At 40.7% G+C, this 20,874-nt stretch overlaps 2 protein-coding genes across 9 annotated transcripts in view; one reads left to right on the top strand and one right to left on the bottom strand.

Moving 5' to 3' along the window:
* Window positions 1-20,874, bottom strand: part of brp (ELKS/RAB6-interacting/CAST family member bruchpilot) — a 164,552-nt gene that overhangs the window by 130,193 nt on the left and 13,485 nt on the right. The gene's annotated exons all lie outside the window — the stretch shown is intronic.
* The window catches only part of LOC109036465 (uncharacterized), a 179,213-nt gene that overhangs the window by 151,869 nt on the left and 6,470 nt on the right, over window positions 1-20,874 (top strand). Inside the window, exon 2 of one of the 3 annotated variants that reach the window (XM_072301388.1) lies at window positions 5,141-5,228. The exons of 1 other annotated variant lie outside the window; for it this stretch is intronic. Coding sequence is in view for 1 of the 2 variants with exons in the window: in XM_019050701.2 (XP_018906246.2) it covers window positions 20,469-20,665 (197 nt within the window). In the remaining variant the exon portion in view is untranslated. Of the gene's footprint in view, window positions 1-5,140; window positions 5,229-20,241; window positions 20,666-20,874 lie in introns of those variants that run through there. One more of the 3 variants, XM_019050701.2, reaches the window with a different exon arrangement.

The raw sequence follows: 20,874 nt of genomic DNA, 5'->3' as shown, positions 1-20,874 counted from the left end.
AGGCACCCGGTTCCGGAATAGTGTCGCGAGTAAAACTCGTTTCGGACGGGAGACGCGAGCAAGGGATAATCGTCGGCGAATTTGCATCCTGGAGGAAAATGTCCTTGTTCCGCCCCCTACCCCCCCACCCACCCCAAGCGTTGATATTTGCAGGATTGCAACAAGGGTCAGGCGAACCCGGGAAAATGGAGGGAACTGCAAAAAACTGGGTAAGACGTGGAAAGTGCACCGTCTTGTGTCTAGCTACATGGGTATTTGGACTTCATTTTGTAATAAGGAGCTCCTGTTTGTGGTTTATCTTAGAAATGACGTATGTGTTAGGAATGTCTTCCCGTAGATAGGTGCTCTTATGGATGAGTAAGAGATAGTTGCTCCTTATTGCAAAATGAAATCCAATTAAGCACCGTCTTGTGTCTAGCTACATGGGTAATTGGACTGCACTTTGTAATAAGGAGCCCCTGTTTGTGGTTTATCTCAGAAATAACGTATCTGTCATCGGTTTCTCTATGTAGATAGGTGCTCCTATGGACGAGTAAGAGATAGTTGCTCCTTATTGCAAAATGGAATCCAATTTAGCCGTTCTTCGTGGAAACTACCTGTTTAGCGTGCAATACTGAATAAATTTTGCATATTTTTGCTGCATTTGCAACCATAGGCGGTTCTAGACCTCCATGCTAGGGGGTGCCCAGAGGTGGAACACGTCAGAAACCGGCCCCGAAGGGGACAGTCGCTTAGGGGAGGCCTAAGTTTCGGCCCTCAAATTTATCCCTTTTCTTCCCTCTTTTCTATTTTTTTCTCCTTCCTTTCTACTTAAATACTTATAAATTCAATGTAGAAATTTTTAGCAAAACTTTCCATCAAAACTACAATCTTACCATAAAAAAACAGTAGAATCTTTGTAAAACACAGCTATCAATGTTAATTCTGTTTAAAACATTTTCAATTAATTGCTGGGATTTTTTCTCAGTGAGAGCGAATACAAAATCTTTAAAAGCAGCAATTTCACGGTTCCGCTAACCGTGCTTAATTTTTGCTTGGGGGTGCCCGGCACCCACTGGCACCCCCGTAGAATCGCCTATGTTTGCAACTGAACAATATCAAGGTTCCCTTGGAATTCTCATCCCAAAATCTTCTTTATTCCTCCTCAGTCCTCCATAAGAATTATTATCATGTGTGTTTGGTCGAGTTGCTCAAATTATGTGTGAAGCTGCTCGACCTGAGCAGCACTGGATCGCGTATGCGTTGTTTCTGAGAAGAGAGAATCGATTGTGCATTATTGAGAATTGAAATTTGGCCGTCCACAGAAAAGGACCTAGGAGTCAAATTTTTAAGACAACAGTTTTGAAAGCTTGGGCCAAAAAATCAGATCGTGAGGTTTGAAGGAAATCCTCCCAATGTCTTAAACAATTAATTAAAGAAGGGTTGGTTAATTTTTGAACGAATAGAGATCGTATGCTTGCAACATAATGTTGTAAATTACCACAAAACCACAGTTTAGAATTATTTTAAAATTCCTCTTTTCGATACTATTTATGTTTTTACTTTTTGACTGCAAAATGCAAACTCCAACAACTATAGTTTCACACAGTACAACGTTATTTGTCCGAAAAAGTTTGCAGAAAATCCTGCTCTGCTCTAGTATCAACTTAATTTTGAGTATTTTAGGATTGGGGTCCCTTTCTGAGAATGGCCACAAATATCGATGAATATAGTGAGAGAATTTTGACAAACCAAAAAATTTTTTTGTCCAGCCACGAGAGTTAAAAAGCAGAAACAACAGAGTATTAGCCTTCACTTCGAAGTTCAGGGCCTGATCTAGTGATTTCATTCGAAGCAGAATCGAAAACATTCTACCGGCAACTATTTTTCAAAAGTGGTAGAGTTCAAAAAATAAAGTAAAATAAAATTAAAATTTACACATGGGAGGCGGCATTGTATACGTATCACGTCACGTTTTTCACTCTGAGAGTTCTGTCATCATCCCCAAAGTCGCAAAACCAAGGATCAAATTTCGCATCAGCGATCATGAGCGTCCCCTTTTTTATGATCTTTCCCCGAGCCTCGGTTTTAGGCGAGCGACATTTATTGGCCAACTCCCCCCCTCCCCCCTCCCCCGGCACCGGCGGATAGGCCAGGACCCGAAGCTCGTGGGTAATTATGACGAGCTAATTACAGCGTCATAGCTGCGGGGCAAGTTTAATCACCGGGAAAAAAATCAATCCGACGGAAAGGCGACGCCGAGGGGCGCATTGTCTTTCGCTCGCTCGTTCGCGTCTTGCGGAGGGCCGCTTTGTGCCAAACTCCAACTTCCGAACAAAACGTGCCCAGCTTCCCAGGAGCCGACGCGAAACTTCGCTGCCGTGTCACACCGTGGCGCGGCGGAGAAGCGCTACTCCACCACCCGCCCAGCGTTATCAAATAGGCGCTTCGATGGTCGGAAATATCGAAAGTCCGAGGAGTATTAGGACCGAGAAGAAAAATGCTTGAACATTTTGGGAATACGTACGCAAATTATGGGATTTTGATCAACCCTGAAATTTCTAAAAACTTTGCTGCTCAACCTTGAAATTTTCTCTTCCAGCCTAAATAATGTGGTTTCTGGTGAGAGGAATAATAACGAGGACTTGAGATGAAAAGGAGAAGCCCTCGGCGCAGCGATCGGCGTGTAACACATATTAGCGCCTACAAGACTGCACGAATACATCACGCATTGCATCAAACACAGTGCGGTCAGCGTGAAACGGATAGTTCCTACGAGAATGCATGCATACCTCACGCATTGCGCCAAACACAGTACTATCGGCGTGAAACGCATAGCGCCTACAAGACTGTCGGAATACTTCACGCATTGCGCCAAACTCGGTGCGGTCTGCGCGGCGCGGCGGCAGAAATTAAAATCATTGATCCACATTTATGTTTGTTCTTTCATAATTTTTTCTTTCACTTCTTATGAATGGAAGGCCTTGTCCGCACATAGTTTACGGAACTTAACTTTCGCGCAAAGTTTCGTGATTTTTTGCCAGTAGTATAGACAAGGCTTTCCCAAAAAATAGGTTCAACACGAGTAAATGCGTCTTATGCACCCCTTGCCCGCTGGCACGTTCTTTTGATGGTTTTTTATCGAGTTTCAACACGCATGAGAAGAGGGCGGCAAAATATAGGCGGCCCATGGGCGGCAAGTAGGTGAATCCGGCCCTGTTCAAGTCTGCTGTTTTTGCTATTAGCTGTGTTTTAGTGTCTCGTATTTCCGTATTTTCGACTTAAGGTGATTCGGAGGACGCCATATTTTGTGTCAGAACGGCATGCAATATATCGCATCAATTGGTTCCATTTTTTCAGCTACTCGTCATTTTTCTCGAATTTTGAGATCGCAATCAATTCTGTTGTCACGAGACTAAAGCACTCACTTATCAATTTTAACAAAGTAATTCAACGTGACAAAGGCGTGGTTTTTTTAGAGAGAAAATATCGCATTCGAGTGCAGTTTCGATATCAGTATCGAATGCGATGTTTTATCTCTAAAAAAACCACGCCTTTATTACGTTGAATTTGTTTGTAAACATTGGTAAGTGAGTGCTTTAGTCTCCTGACAACAGAATTGCGACCTCAAAATTCGAGAAAAACGATTAGTAGCTGAAAAAATGGAACCAATCGATGCGATTTATCGCACGTCGTTCTGACACAAAATATGGCGTCCATCGAATCACCTTGAAATCTGATTGGCTCCCGCTCACCGATCATCGGCATAACTCAGCACTGATCTATTCGTTTGATGAATGATATATGTCGCCGAATCGGCAATGGAAGTTGATTTATATCATGAGTCCTCGCCCGTACTTGGTTGGCGACGTGTCCTAGTAACGGACGGACATGACGTCCTGGGCGAGCTCGGTGTAACTATCCCGTACGTAAGCTAAATCCGTCCGAAAACGCATTCCGGCCGGCTGAACTCGGAACCGTCGAGCCCGCATTCTGAACCCATAGCGCCAGGTCAAATGCTCCTCACCAAATTATGCATGCGCGCTTAACCTCGTGCATTTCAAAGGCAGTCGCTGTCTGCTCGACCTCGGCCGGGATTGTCGATTTTCCGGGGAAAACTCCGGAAAACGCTTGAATAAGCAGTACGTGAGGTCATATTCCAGGGTGTCTACAAGTCCGGAATTTCGAAAAGTTCGAAAAGAAGAACGAATGAAACAACATCATTCCTTGAAATTTTCCTAGAGTGCGCTTCGCCCAGGGAGGAAAAATCGCGGAAATTATGAAGAATTGACGTTGCGCAGCCCTCCGTTTAAAAGATGAAGTAAGACAGGAAAGCTGGTACGACGCAAAGCTAGATACGATATTTGGAAGTTTCACCGTCCATTTTGGATTTCGGGAAAAGAGAAATGCATAAATTAATGGAGATAGTAGAAAAAAGAGCGAAATTTAAGTTTCAATTTTAAAGTTTTAGGAAAATTTACGGATTTCTGCCTGCATATCAATTTCTATAAAATGTTCTCGTCGTATTGAAGTGGCAATCGATTATTATCAATTCAGGGTGTCCACAAGTCCGGAATTTCCGAAAAGTCTGTAAATAGTAGTAATTTTTCAAGGGCGGTCCGAAAGTACTGAAAAAGTGCGGAAATTTCGCAAGAAGCTCCGGAATTTTTTCCATTTATTCGCAGTTTGAATGAGAAATTCAAATTTTTGGAATTTTTCGAAATTCGTCAATTGGAGGTACTGAAAAAGTACTGGATTTCTCTGTTAAGGAGGTACTGAATTGTTTGTGACTATGCTGAAAAAATACTGTAAAAGTACTGATTTATTTGGCCGGCGTGTTTTAGTAGATACTCTGTTAATGCATCAAAGCGATGGAAACATAAAAAAAAAAATTCCATTGAGAAATTCTCTTTGATCAGGGTCACCCTTTGATATTTGTAGGCTCCATACTCATCCAACTCGTCTTTAATAGTTTTCCAAAGTGATTTACTGTCATGTTGGTTCGGAGAGGAGAATTTGAAAAATCCTATCGAGAAATAATATCGTCTCCTTCGCAATGTCTTCGATTTGCCCTTTTAAATCCAAGAAATGTACCTAAATGAGACCGCAAAATGTGGCAACAAAAATTTCAACCGTAATCTATTCCTTGATTTATTTGCAGGCGTAAGGGGCTTGATGCATCGTTTCTCTGGGTCAATTTACGCTCTCCGGTCTCAAAAATTCATAACTCATTCCCCCTGAAGAACACGGTATGTCTTGCTTGTAAAATTTAATCATTCTCCCTCGCAGATGGAAGCGCTGCTAAATGTATAGCATGTTGGGATGCCTGACGCCTATAATGAATGTTAAAATTATTACATGTTTCTCTCAATGACTTTTTATTTTAAATTGTATTCTTCGAGTTTTGACTTTTGACACGGAGGCCCATTGAAATTTTGAGCTGGAAAACCAGGGAAAGTTACAAGAGATATTTTCACCTAAACATTTCGTGGACAAAAATATGCGTCAAGAAAACAGAAAAATAGTGAAAATTGTGTCTCTTGTTGAAGTTTTCTTGATATCGCGAAGATTCAAAAATTTTAGGAGGAAGATTTAGAAAATTAAAAGTTTTCCCATCAGAAGTGAGCGCCAAGGTCAATTTTAAAATTAACCGTGGAAATTGTTTGTTTTATGATGCATATCGATGAATCGTTGATTAACTGGCGAGATAATTGTTTTCCTGCTTCCGCCGAGAAAAAGCCTTTTGGGTTTTTTTCCTGAGGGCCACGGTAGAATAACTACGCGTATTCGGGTTTAAAATTTTCAAAAAAAGGAGGCAGAACATAAAAATTCCATATATTTGTGTTTTTAGACATTACTTTGAAATAAATTTATTATTCAAAGAATATTATTCCATGTACTATAGAAATAATATAATGATAGGATTATCCTATCATTTACGCTAGCCACTATTAAAACTTTGATACTTCTTAAACATAGCTGATAGATACCATTACTGTAAAATAGGTAGTGGCGACATTTAGGTAATGAATAAATTACACATATCGACGGTGTAAGTCGGCAAACACATAACTCGGTTTGCGACGTCACAGACTTCCTGTCAAATTTTATTTTTTTAACGGAAAACCACTCAACATCAATTCTTTAAAACTGCCGTGATTTTTCTTCTCTGTGCGAAGAAAATTCTGTAAAAATTTCAAGGAATGATGTCAATTTGTTCTCCTTTAAAAAAAATAACATAGATGCGGAGATTTTCAGACACCGCAAACGAGTTATGTGTTTGCCGACTTACACCGTCGATATGTTCTAAATTTAAAAAAAAAAATGGGGTGTAAATATGTTCTAGGACAGGTCACCCTCGTTAACTACCGGAATACCAAGCTTAAGATTTTGGAGTTCGTGCAATGTTTGAATCGCCGCAACATTCGGACACTAAACCTACGGAATCGAGGAGAGTTTAACAATCAATCATAGAAGCAAAGAGCCTTTAAGTCGAAGTCCTTGCGCTGTCGTGTTTAAGACTTGTAGGGTTTCATTCCTGATTCGTCATTAACTGTACGAAGCCTCGAGCTGTCTAAACAAACATACTTCACCTCTCTTACTTCATCAATGTGAAGGAAGAGACAGGAAAACTTGGACAATTATCGGTGCAGTGATAAGAGAGAAGTTTTTCTAGAGTTAACTTATTTATTCCTCTTTTTCACTCCCCTGCAAGGTATCGACCAGGTCAATCAAACATAGTGGAGTAAAAAAAAAATAATAACAAGCCTAATTCAAATTTCAACCCAGGTAAAAAAATGTTTAACATTTTACCTCCCTCCAAGTTTCCCGCCAAGTTTCCCTCGATGAAAAACGACTTTATTGGGAAAATGGTGGATATTTTTTCCCAAAATTTTCAGACAATTTTGCACGCAATCTAATCGAAAATAATATTTTCGATATACATATTTAAGATATTTTCAAAATATCTTAAAATATGCATGAATATTGTCGTAAATACACGTTTTACCAAGCACTGAAAAAAATGAGTTAGCGTCAGATGACTAAAAATGGTTTCTATACACTAACTCAAATTGTGTGATTTGGACACACATGATTTTTGGTTTCTGTACACTAACCACTATTAGTGCTGGAAACTAATTCCGCTACTCTAATTCGCATTCGGTAGGGTTGGGTCAACCTAACCTCAAAACTTTTTTTTTTTTTTTTTTTTTTTGCTGGTTTAGTGGCTTATATTCCGTTGGAACCTACAGCCATCGATAGACAGTATTTATTGTCCTTAGACATCATGGGATTTAGGCACATCCATGCTCCAGGCTTTCAAATTTTCAGGGATTAAGGCCGAGTGGAATCTGTTTCTGCAGATCCATTCGTCAGTTCCATGAAAATTTGTCGCCACCACCGGGATTCGAACCCGGGACCTATTGGCCTAGAGTCAGACGCGCTGACCACTAGGCCAACCTGGCCGGCAACCTCAAAGCTGAGAGAGGAGAAAACGGCTTAGCGAATGATAACTGGACAATACTTTCAGGAAAAGAAGATTTCTTAAAAGATGAGAGGTAAAAATCAACTGACCGGTTCCAAATGAACGACAGAGGAAAGGAATATCCCATAGGTATGTGCAAGTAGACAGAATTATCCTTTAGAGAGACACACACTCACACATGAAACGGTAGCGAATGTTCACATTGAATAAACATATCTCGTCCGAACACTTGAGATATTCTTTTGAAATTACGGGAGAACACGAACTATAGAAGTAAGCAGTAAGTTCACAGATTTTCGTAAAATATAAACTGAACGCGGAACGCTTTAATCGCAATTTAATACAGAAGATTGACGACTCCAACGAATATCATGCTTGTTTACGTTTTGAATCGAACAGACGATTTCTAACCTTAACAGGTTTATTTATGTTGCTTTCGAACGTTTTCAAGAAAGAGAGGACACTATAAATCATACCGGGAGTATTTACATTGTCAAACGAGCCCGAAATTTCACATTTTAATTGATTTTCAGGAGCTGACGCGATTGAGGCTGTTGTACCGACGCCACTTTTTCGAAACTAAATAAATGTAACGGACAATGTGGCAGTTAGTGTTGAGGGCGAATTAGTTTGACCCGAAGGTGAATTTGTCTTACCACAGCGCTAATTTTACAGCTAGTGCTGTTTTCCAATTCTGGTTCGCGCTCTAGTAAAGTCAAGTCAGCGTATGAAGCGAATTGATTGGTGCTTCAGTACAATAAATTAGTTCTGAAGCCTAATTTTGATTCTACTTGGCGAGAACTTACCAAATTAGTTCTCAACGCTAACTACTTTTTTTTCAGTGAGGGAAATTTGGAAACTCTCGAATGTTCATACGGCGTTCTTCCTTAGCACGGCAGTGCTGACGTGTTCCCCTTTCTTTTTCTTTCGCTGAGGGAGGATTTTTCCTCCGGAGATTTCCTAGGACTGCATTTTTCCGGATGCACCAAGGACACGTAGGGCTCCGAGCTTTCACATACGGAGCTTTAGGGCTTTCAAGCGTCCGGTCACTTGGCGAAAGAGTGAGAGCTCCGCCGTCATAACGATGTTATTTTAGCCTATTCCGCGACGAGGGGTTTTCCTTCCTGTCTCGCCTATCCAACTCGCGGGTAAACACGTGGGGGTCAGTGGCGAGGCATGGATGATCGATTATCGACATTTCCCCATTTGAAACTACGGTAAAGAATCGATAGTTAAGGTGCTCGTTGCGATAACCCTGTTTATCGATTATTTTCCATCGGTTTAAGGAGTACATCAATCGATATATCGCAAAGTATGCCACGCCATTGGTGGCGGTTCACGCTCCCGGAGTTTCTCGTGCCAACCAAAACAAACCGACTTTCGCGTTTTTCGTCACCCGCGGCCGAGAAAATATCGTTGAACGGCCAATCGGTCCCCGATTAAATGAGCTATGCTACTGTTTGAACCGTGGTTGAAATTTTTAAAAACTCCGGGAAATAAGAATTCCGGAAAAAATGCAGAGGTCCGTGTAAAATTCCGAGAAATACGTTATCGGGAAATTAAATATTCCAATCCTTGTATATAAGGCTGCTGAGCCAAATATTTTATGCCTACGGTACATATTCCATAAATATGCATGTGTGGAAAAATGACACTGAAATTTTTAGTAAAAGTATTTAATTAAGAAACACAAGAAAATGGGTAACCGCAAGGCGAAGGAACGTTGTCATTTTTAGGCCTTGGCTACCCATTTTCCTGTGTTTTTTGGTTAAATTATTCAGGCTATTTGTGTATTATTGAAAAATACATAAAATAGAAAATAGAAATACTGAAGACGAAAACGACTTCTCATTTTCATCGGTCAGTCTTTCCCATTGAGCATATTTCATTACTTAAATAACTCATTCTTTTAATTCGCGGCCAAAAGTTTTCGCATGATCAATAATAGTCCTAGAATTCAGGAGAACTAGGGCGTTTTCAAAAGTTTCAGGAATAATCCGAGTTCGGACAGAAATTTTCGGGAAAGTAAAAAAAAAAAAAAAACAGGCATGTTCTGAAAAAAAATGAGAGTTCGTAACGTTTCCAAAGTTCCGCAACTCAAGGTTTAATCAGAAAAATGCCCCTACTTTCCAACGGCGGGAGAATGTTGGTCAACGTGCGACTAAGGATTGTAAGGATTCAGAACTTACCAGCACTGCCAATAAAATGTAGCTACTGGATGTACTTTAAATGGCGGTATTCTATCCTTTGTGCGCCGAAAGCGGGCAACCAATGTTTACTCATCATTATTTAATCGCTTCATTTTCGTTTATAGGTCACCGATCCGCGTTACGCGCCTTCGATTAAAAATAATCCACCCGAAACGCCAGTTTGTCCATCGTACATTTTTGCTGTGGCTTTCAACAGTTCACATAGACGAACACGTGTCTCGGTTTGCAACGTTGCAAACGCCTTACCTTTTGTTAATTTAGGAAGAACACTCTGTTTTTACTCGTGGTTTTATTAGTATGATTTCCCTTAACTGTATGAAAACGTATCCTCCAAAGCCTGGTTTCTCCGTTCAATACCAACGCACAACTCGGTGCATGACGTCGCGCGTCGTTCACCGCGGTAGCACACACTATGGTTACATACGAGGGCTGTCCCAAAAGAAACCGGACTTTTGTCATAGAAGGCGAACCGAGCGTCGTAATGAAGTTTTCTTGGGCTTGTTTGAAAGCTGATAAGCTACTGAAGATGCTTGTTTTTACAGAATGCAAACATCCGTCTTGGTAAGGAAACTACACGCTTGGAATAAAGGAAAGTCAAACTCGAGTTGCGATTTTTGTCTTTATTTCAAGGAAAATTTAGATACAACTTTAAAAAAAAAAACCCAGGTTTTAAGTTAAAAACTTCGTTGCTTTCTTATTCAAATGCTTAAAAATAAGGAAATTAACATTTTAAGCAGCTTAGGTACCAAGTCATCACCTATCCCCTTCAAATACTCGCCAGCTTTGTCGATGCATTTTTGCCACCGTTTCTTCAATTGGGAGAAACACTGTTGAAAATCCGCAGGTTTGAATGATCGCAATTCCCTCAATCTGAAACTGTCAACCGAGAATATTACAATGGTCTTCTGAGACGATTACGCGAAAATGTCCGCGAAAAAGGCCCGAGCTTTGGAGAGAGAATTCCTGGTTTCTGCATCACGATAATGCACCTGCCCAAGCATCCCTCCAAATTCGCGAATTTGTGCAAAGAATGCCACGAGTGTCCTCTCTCATCATCTTTATTCACCTGACCTTGCTCCGTGTGATTTCTTCTTATTTTCACGACTTAAATCTACCTTGAAAGGTCGACGTTTTCAAACCATTCGGAAATTCAAGAGAACACCTTGAAAGAATTGCGATCATTCAAACCTGAGGATTTCCAACAGTGGTTCTCCCAATTGAAGAAACGGTGGCAAAAATGCATCGACAAAGCTGGCGAGTATTTTGAAGGGGATAGGTGATGACTTGGTACCTAAGCTGCTTAAAATATTAATTTCCTTATTTTTAAGCATTTGAATAAGAAAGCAACGAAGTTTTTAACTTAAAACCTGGGTTTTTTTTAAAGTTGTATCTAAATTTTCCTTGAAATAAAGACAAAAATCGCAACTCGAGTTTGACTTTCCTTTATTCCAAGCGTGTAGTTTCCTTACCAAGACGGATGTTTGCATTCTGTAAAAACAAGCATCTTCAGTAGCTTATCAGCTTTCAAACAAGCCCAAGAAAACTTCATTACGACGCTCGGTTCGCCTTCTATGACAAAAGTCCGGTTTCTTTTGGGACAGCCCTCGTACACAAGAACACAAATATTTTTATGAGTGCAAGGCAACTAACCCATTAGTCTGGTTCCAAAACAAGTCAATGAGTTATATCCGTGACTAAATGAAACCATTGACGGATACAGCAAACTGGCAACATTGCCTTTTCTCCATATGTATTAGAAAAGCGCTCAGGTGTTAGTAAATGTATTTAATGAAGAAAGGACGTATAAACTCCGTCGACTTGGCTGGAAATGGAAATAAAACATCAGCTGACAGCAAACAAAGGTTACCAAGGAAACCGTAAACGCGTTTTTTCGTTTCCCGAAAATGATAGCCACCGTTGAGCTCATCAGGCGCGTTTTTTTTAGGCTTCATTTAAGTACAACGATCAATTTCGATAAGAATTACTCTACCGCTAAGAAATTTTCTTATAGACAAACGATCGAAACTACCTGCGCATTATGTTAAAAGCATAAAATACAGTTTTCACAGCTTTATTTATTTTAAAAATGGACCCCTTCAAAAAGCCTACACATCGATGAGCTGGTGCGCCATTTTTAAACGAATTAGCACTAGTATACTAGTACTCTAGAGGCAAGTCGAAATCAAAAAGCGCTGCCTATCGGCTGAGCGCTTAAAATAAGATCAAAACAAGACAATGGTATCTGTTCATTAAGCCACGGCTCATGGCGTCATGCAACAAAAAGTGTTGCATTTTGCCACCGGTTATAGGCGCTCTGTGGATAAAAGACAAGACTTTTATTGGACTGTTTTAATAATAGTGACATAATCACCACAGTGAAATAATCGACATTGTATCATAATTGACATAGTAAAATAATCGTCATAGTGAAATAATCGACGTAGTGAAATAATCGACATAGTGAAATAATCGTCATAGTGAAATAATCGTCATAGTGAAATAATCGACATAGTGAAATAATCGACATAGTGAAATAATCGACATAGTGAAATAATCGACTTAGTGAAATAATCGACATAGTGAAATAATCGACATAGTGAAATAATCGTCGTAGTGAAATAATCGACATAGTGAAATAATCGACATAGTGAAAAAATCGACATAGTGAAATAATCGACTTAGTGAAATAATCGTCATAGTGAAATAATCGACGTAGTGAAATAATCGACGTAGTGAAATAATCGACATAGTGAAATAATCGTCATAGTGAAATAATCGACATAGTGAAATAATCGACAAAGTGAAATAATCGACAAAGTGAAATAATCGACAAAGTGAAATAATCGAAAAAGTGAAATAATCGACAAAGTGAAATAATCGACAAAGTGAAATAATTTACATAGTGAAATAATTGTCATAGTGAAATAATCGTCATAGTGAAATAATCGACATAGTGAAATAATCGACATAGTGAAATAATCGACAAAGTGAAATAATTTACATAGTGAAATAATTGTCATAGTGAAATAATTGTCATAGTGAAATAATTGTCAACTGGAAACAAGAAAAATGAGTGTTGCAAGATGCAACAACAATTTTTGCAGTTAGCCACAGTTTCTGAAACGGCCTACCGATCAACTTCAGACAATTTTATCATTTTTCCTGCGATTTTGATTTTATTGCAGTGCGAGTGATTTTATCGAGGATCTGTCATGGATGAAAATGTATGAACACCCATCTTCGCCAAAATGCAATAGTTTTACCATCCTCTGATACTGACCGATACTGGATAAGTCTAATATTATAAGAGGCGCCAAAATAGGATGAAGTTCTCTCCTATTGGAACATTCTGCCACAAAAATTGAAGAATAAAAATATTGAATAGAATCGGCATGTTTGCTTTGAACGGTGCAAAATACTCGTATAAACCTATGGAAATGTATCTATTTTTGGAGGGGCCAGGTGCTCCAACAAAAATCGATCATTTAGCATAGGTTTGAATGGAGGCAATCCATTGTTGCCAAATTGCTGGATCCGCCTCTGAATGAAACACGATATGCAGTCGCCGACTAAGGAAACTTCAGGATCAAAACTCGGATTCTTCATTCAGTAAAAGAGGCTCGGCGAGAATTCCAAGCCAATCGGCCTACGTCGGAAGGAGAGACCGGAAAAGCAGTGCAACTTAATCGCAAATTCAATCTCCTACGACAAAACTGAAAAGGCCCCGCGTATCACGTTTGAATTAAAAGTCAGAATCTTGATCAGAATTGTTATCCACGCCCGCTTCATTCCGAGCGAGGATCCTGCCGACAACCCAAGCGCCACTTCGCGAGGAAATAGCCAATATTTCGCTCGGCTCGGCGCGAAATTCCGCGATATTTCGCCCCGACCCGACAAACGCAACCTCGACTCCAAGCACATGCTTTTCAAAAACTCATTTATTTCCCGTCGACTGCTCGAGTGCTCGACTTGCCCCCCCCCCCCCCCCCCCCCCCCGCACCTTCCCCCGCCGTAATGCGAGGGATGATTCCAGAACCTAGGAAGAAATGGCTTTTCGGGTCCGGGAGCATTAGACCCCCCAAAAACACTGTGATAAATTGTCGACGAACTCAAAACAAAAGCGACAATACAGGTCAGATGCGGTTCGGTGAGGAGAGAAAACCAGTGGCGTAGCGTGCCTCGCGATATATCGGTTGATCTGCCGTTTGAACCTACGGAAAAGGATCGATATACCGGGTGTTCGCAACGAATCGATGCTTTGGCATAGCTTCAAATGGAAAAATATCTAAAATCGATCATTCACGCCTCGCCGCTAGAGAAAACCGAGGTGGGGTGAGATGGGTAGGGGAAAAGTCGGTCGGGATCATTCAGGATTGTTTCGTCTCGTTTTGTTGTATTCAAAGAAATATCTAAATGATCTTTGAATTTATGAATTTTTATTTTCTCGCTCCTCCTGTCTTTTTTGTTTGTTTAAACCACGAATGTACGGAGGATCGAGCACTTTATGACCGCTTTTAAACTCTGGCTGGCAATCAAACTTGCGATTTGTAACTGATTAATGAATGTGAATCTTTTTTTTTTTTTTTTTTTTCATTTCCTCACGGAAAAAAAGTTGTACGAGGTCATCCCCTGAAATTGTGGTACACCCCAATTTGTCGGATGATATGGGTCATTCCAATTATTCGTGGTATAGCCCCGCAACCCAAGTTAAGGTAGTACCGCAACATTTTTGTTAGTAACCTAATTTATTGGGGTACCACCACAATTTATTGGAGTACCACTACCGCAATTAATTAGGACACTATTACAATCAATTTTAAACGCCAGTATCATCCAACAACCCCTACTTCTGTTTTTCTGTGTAACAGGAAGTAATACAAAGTTTTTTGATCATTAACCGACAAATCTGACAAGCCTCTTTGTAACAATTCTTATTACGCAACATCCAAAAGCATGGCTTGCCAACTCTACCGGGGTCAATGTCGACGACTCACATCTGTGACCCCTCTCGCAATTGGCTCCTGGTCAATCACTTGTACTCGACGCGGACTAGATTTTTGCACCCTCTCCCCGCCGCCGCACAGTGGAACGGGTCAATAGGAAAGTTTGGACACAATTTGGAAACTTTAGAACCTTATAACTCCGTTTATGCAAGACTTTAAGATTCTTTAAGTGGCTTCATTGATTTCCTCGTAAAATTTCCTTCCACAGGCACTCCTTAAAATTTAAAATGTGACGAAATAAACATTTAAATTTGCAGTTTAAGTAAGAAATGTCATGTCCGACCCCTCTGATTGACTGGATCCACCGTGCGTTGCCACCACGCCTTCAAGAAGGGTTCGCTTGCTTACTTAATATTTGCCCTCCTCCATCCTCCTTCCTTTCTTAAAACATCCCTCAAAGGGTTGTCAAAGCGTGTGCTGCTCGCCTGGACGGATGCCAACGGGGGGTTTCTCGCCGCGATAGGGGTCGATTTCCAAAGGCGAAGTGACACCTCATATCCGGTGGCGTGGCTTGCTCCACTGCAAGTATGCGGAACGTGCCTTTAAGTTCACCATCCGTGTAAAATTTACTCTGCATCGTCGGAATTTGGAGAGAAAAAAGAGAGAGAAAATCAGTTTGTGGAAAAAAAGAAGAAAAATTGATCAGTTGCGTGAACCCGAACGCAAATGGACCACCTCACATAGTAAGAGATTAAAGGTTACACGTTCACTGAGAAAAAAACTTCGGTCTCGTGAACCGAATGTACGGTGTTCGATGTCGGCCGTACTGTTCGGTTCATGTAACTGCTCTTTCGGTTCTGGGAACCGTATCCTCGATTTATGCAACCGAGCTTTTTCGGTAGATCTGTTCGGGTGGAATACTCGGTTCATGCAACCGACCTTCTTCGCTAGATCTGTTCAGTTTGACTACTCGATGTGTTCGGTTCATGTAACTGCTCTCTCGGTTCTGGGAACCGTATCCTCGGTTCATGTAACCGTATCCTCGGTTCATGCAACCGTATCCTCGGTTCATGCAACCGTATCCTCGGCTCATGCAACCGAATATTCAAACCGAACAGATCTAGCGAAAGAGCTCGGTTGCATGAACCGAGGATACGGTCCCCAGAACTAAGAGAGAGCTGTTATATGAACCGAGCAATATACGGCCGATATTGAACACCGTACATTCAGTTCATAAGACATAAGTTCAGAGAAAAGATTGCAATCTACTTAAGTTAAATGAGGCTCTAAAAAATTCCTAGTTTGTTACGGTGGAATGGTTTTATTACAAAACGGCATTTTTTTTTTTTTTTTTTTTTTTTTTTTTTTAAATAATATCCGAGGTGCCGCTTAGTGAGTAATCATTGACCGACCGCGCGGTATACGTATAGAACTCAAAACAGCACTTAAAACTTTCAAGCAAGTTTTGCAAGCGTAATTCGCTGTAATTTCCCGCTCATTTTAAACAATGCTTTCTTGTAACTGTGCAGCAGACACCACGAAAAGGTCTCCGTCTGCTGTCCGCTGGCTCCTTGACGAGGTCGAAAGCCTTTCAAGTCAGTTCCCAGTTTGATTTTCTTTTTTCCGCGCTTTTTCTCTTTCCACACGTTTTCTTTTTTCCCCTATTTTCTCGTGACGGGCGGGACCGACTTCGACCGGTTAGCGTTGTTGCTACTCTCAACTCAAAAAGTTAGATATTTACCCTTGTTACACGGAAAGTAACAGGAGAGGGGACAACCAAATAGTCGAAGGTAACAGTTTGACACGGGTTCTGAAGTTGAAATTTTTGTCGACTCTTTCTTGTTCTCACTTTTACCAAGAAAATGAACTTGATTAGGGTGATTCGATGGACGCTATATTTTGTGTCAGAACGACATGCGATATATCACATCGATTCGTTCCATAATCTCAGCTACCTACTCGCCATTTTTTTCGAATTTTGAGATTTTGCACTTCTGTTGTCATGAGACTAAAGAATTCATGTACCAAATTTGACAAAGAAATTCGACGTATTAAAGGCAGGGTTCTTTCAGAGGAAAAATATCGCACTCGATACTAATATCAAAACTGCACTCGCTAACAAACGCGTGGAGTGCGCCGGCCAATCTTTGGGATACAACTATTTTAACGTGTAGGATGTAATCTTGCCTAATCGCTCATTTGAAGGCGCACAACTGACTGCACTAGGCTGGTTATTTATGCCAGCTCACATGACGAATTGGCGACTGCCACTTCATGATAGTTGTACTATATTCACGTGCACATATCCTCTCCTTCGTCCGTTTGACATTGTCATTTTTGTCGAATTTTGAGATTGCACTTCCGCTGTCATGAGACTGAAGAACTCATGTACTAGATTTGACAAAGAAATTCAACGTAATAAAGACGTGGTTTTTTTAGAGGAAAAATATAGCATTCGATACTGATATCGGTACTGCACTCGAATGCGATATTTTTCCTCTAAAAAAACCACGTCTTAATTACGTTGAATTTCTATGTCTTTGGTACGTGAAGTCCTCAGTCTCATGAAAATAGAAGTGCGATCTCAAAATTCGAAAAAAATGACGAGTAGCTGAAATTATCGAGCGAATCGATGCGATTTATCGCACGTCGCTTTGACACAAAAAATGGCGTCCGTCGAACCACCATAAGCCCTTACTGTGATCAAACTACCTAAATGGGGTGAAATTTCAAAGGTAATTTTTATTTTAACTTTTTTATATGTACCCAATTTGGCAGCGTGAGTATGGAGCGATGTCTCCACGCGACGCGACACCGAACGGCCGCCGTTAGGGGATGCGAGGCATGGGGAGCAAGGGTGGGTGAGGTCGGCGGGTCTTGGGGCAGGGAACGAAGGCTAGCGCCGTCGATCAATCGAAAATTAAATTTTAATTCACTTTTGCCAAAGCCACGGCTGACGGACGCGCCGCTCTGTGAGGTCAACGTCCGATTTACGGACGCTTCTCGGCGGCAGATTTTGTCACTGAAAGTGAAAAACAATGCATTTCCTTATAAACTCAGGCTTCCATTCATGATGCACCAAAATCGAATGAGAACAATAATTGGACTTCATTTTGCAATTCGGAACCATAACTTCTAGCTCATCTGTAAAAACACTTAAGCCCGTAGAGAAACTAATAACACATACGTTGTTTCTAAATTGAGCCAGAAATTATAGTTCCTAATTGCAAAATGTGGTCAAATTGGCCTCTCTGATGGTAACGTATGGAAGTCGCGTAACATCATGGATCATTTTCAGGAATGTACAAATGGACTACATTTTGCAATTATGAACTACAATTTCTGCAGCTCATTTAAGTTACAACGTATGTACCCTTAGTTTTCATATGCACTTACGTGTTTTTTCAGAAGAGTGGGAAATTGTAGTTCTGAATTGTAGAATGTAGTCCAAATAGGATAAAACTATCCGATCGTCAATGTGATTTTGTAGTATACCCTCTGAATTGAAGGCGAACTGCCGGAACGACCTTATTTGATCTTTCCAGTACCAAATTGCTGTTATTTCTCAATTTTTTAATTTTTTTTTTTTTTTAAATGTGATAGTTTTTTTAACAATCCACGTCAATTTATCGTATACTTCCTGGAAAATTGAAAGCAAATTTGCAGAAATTAACCGAAGCACTCAATTAGTTATTTCTTCAAAATTTCACTAGGAAACAAATCACATGACAAGAATGTCTAGAATTTAACGCCGAAACAGGATATCCGAACTTCACACAATTTTGAAGAGAAAACTTCCGTATTTTCTGGTTCAGATCTTTTCTGGTGGTCCATTAGTATTTTTAAGGTACCTTATAATTTTGTTGGAAATGCTAAGTATGGATTTATTATGATACAATTTTCAGAATCAACCAATATTAATGGAGAGAGAAACAATGAAATACTTATAAAATAGACTAGCACATATGATTCCGTAAGTTGTGCCTTAATTCAATCTGTATAAAGTTGCTCATAATGATACGTAGTTTTAATACCTCCATGTATGTTCATTGATAACAGCATACCTTTTAATAAGATTTTTTAAAACTTAATGAGCCCAAACTTATTTAATGAAAGGATCATTATTTAAAAAAATTAGCGAAGCGCATTTTTCGTGATACTGTAATAACTATTAATAAGGAAAAAATGAACCAAACCAATTTTTTTTTTTTAATAATTTGATTTATTCGGTTGATTTTTCTAGTTTCGGATTATGACTTTTCATTGTTTTAACCATACAGTTTGATAACGATCTTTAGTGTTTTGTATATCATGTTTTATTACATCGCTGATGATGGGTCTCTGATACCCGGAGTGCATAATACGATTTTGAATAATACAACAGTATGCCAATTTAAACATTTTACGAAATAGGTCTTCTGATTTATTTTTGCCTCGCTTCATCAAAACTTTTGGACATGTCAAAGCAGAAAAAAGAAAATAATCTGAACCCTACCCATGAACTGCTGCAGCGGAGTATGGAACTGGAGTTTGCAAACCGCAACCAAAGCGCCGCTATTTCAACTTCCTTTAAGAAATCGTTTTCTTAGCCCACTTGGCGGAGGTGGGTAACCCAAAATGCCATCGCACAAACAGGTTGAAGAAATCACCCTCGCAAAATGGAACGAGGCGTCGGCGGAGGGGGCGGGGGGCACAAAAGAGGGCGAACCGAGATAGGGGCTGCCCTCGCGAGCGGGGGCGGAGGGGGGGGGCCGAGATGGAGATATGAATATAGACATGCTCCGAGGAGATGACATGACACCTGGATACCAGGTGCATCCTGTCTCTATCATGTGCTACGACATGCATCGCCCTCCTGAGCCAAAACCGCTCGGCTGCGTGGATTTTTTATTCGGAGTTACGCGGTTCTGGTTCTGGAGGGTAGTGCAACCGGATATCATCCCTTGCGACCGACCCTGTCCCGTTGGGAGCTCCTCGCGATGCTCCTTCAAGGGGGTTGCGCCGCTGTTCCCTTGGCCTACAGGGGTCCGTGACGTCACCGCTCGGCGACTTGGTTTTTTCCGGATTCCGTCCACCGATCGTGCAGAAATCAGAGCTGGCGCCACGTTGCCAACTCGGGATGTTACAACATCTAAAATGAGCAGCCTTTAGCGGAAGGATCAAAATGACCTGAACATGGAATGGAAGGAAATAGGTCATACGCGAAATTGCGGGATTGGGGGAAGACTGACATGAACGTTTTAAACATGTTAGTTTCGTACCAGCCACTGTCTACTAACCACGTCAGCCTTTGACGTATTATTTAAGGTAAATGACCAAAAGTTCATTTGGACGTATTTCTATCAAATGGACCTAAGCGCCATAAGGTGAGGAACGTAGAGGGGGGCTTGGATTGGCGGCGGAATCAGGCGTCCGGCTTATTCCGTCCTATACTCGCAATGCTTTTCCATGGCGCTTAGGTCCGTTTGACAGAACGCACTATCCGGGATTCTAAATTCCTCAAAAGGAACTCAAATTGGCGCTTAGTTCCGTTTGATAGAAATACGTCCATTTTTAATACCCCTCCTCCTCTTTTCGAAGCAATTAAAACGTTTTGTGGGTAAAAAAATTAATTGAAAAATTAGCACGGAAAATCACCAATTATTAAGTTAATAGCGCAGCCTCCTATTATCCCATGAGACACTACCGCCGTTTCCACGGCAACCCATCAAAATTTTCTTCGAACCTCTCTTCCGAAATCGTCATAACATAACCTCAAACCTTAAATGTGTCGTGAACTCTCCCGACTTTTAATGGGTTCGACCGTTAAGTTGCGTTGACTTAAGCTTTTGAATCGAGTATTTCGTCTCGATGAAGAAAGACGATTCTTACGATCCCGGGGTCGACTTGGAGTGCCTCTGTAAAGATCCGCCTGAAGTGCGCCTTCCATGCTACGTTCCCGTCAGCAGACCCTGCGCACCACCTCTCACCCGGGTGATACAACAATCCACCGATCCGAACCCCGAGGCGCGTTGCCAGGAAAAATATTCCGATGGATTCATCAACAAGTAAGACTTTCCGGAAGTTATTTTAAGAGGTGAACTGTACTTAAGACGTGCGTCAATGTGGTCTCCTCTAAACTTGATCAAATGGATCGTATTCGAGAGTGGTTCTATGTATCTCTAGATTCAAAACAATAGAACATAACCCAAAACGAAAATTTTAGGATTTAAGTTGGTAGAGCTGAAAATGAGAAAATTCCATAGAGTATATAGAG

This window comes from Bemisia tabaci, chromosome 6 (assembly GCF_918797505.1).
Source record: "Bemisia tabaci chromosome 6, PGI_BMITA_v3".
Taxonomy (NCBI): domain Eukaryota; kingdom Metazoa; phylum Arthropoda; class Insecta; order Hemiptera; family Aleyrodidae; genus Bemisia; species Bemisia tabaci.
This window is presented reverse-complemented; position numbering and strand designations above follow the sequence as displayed.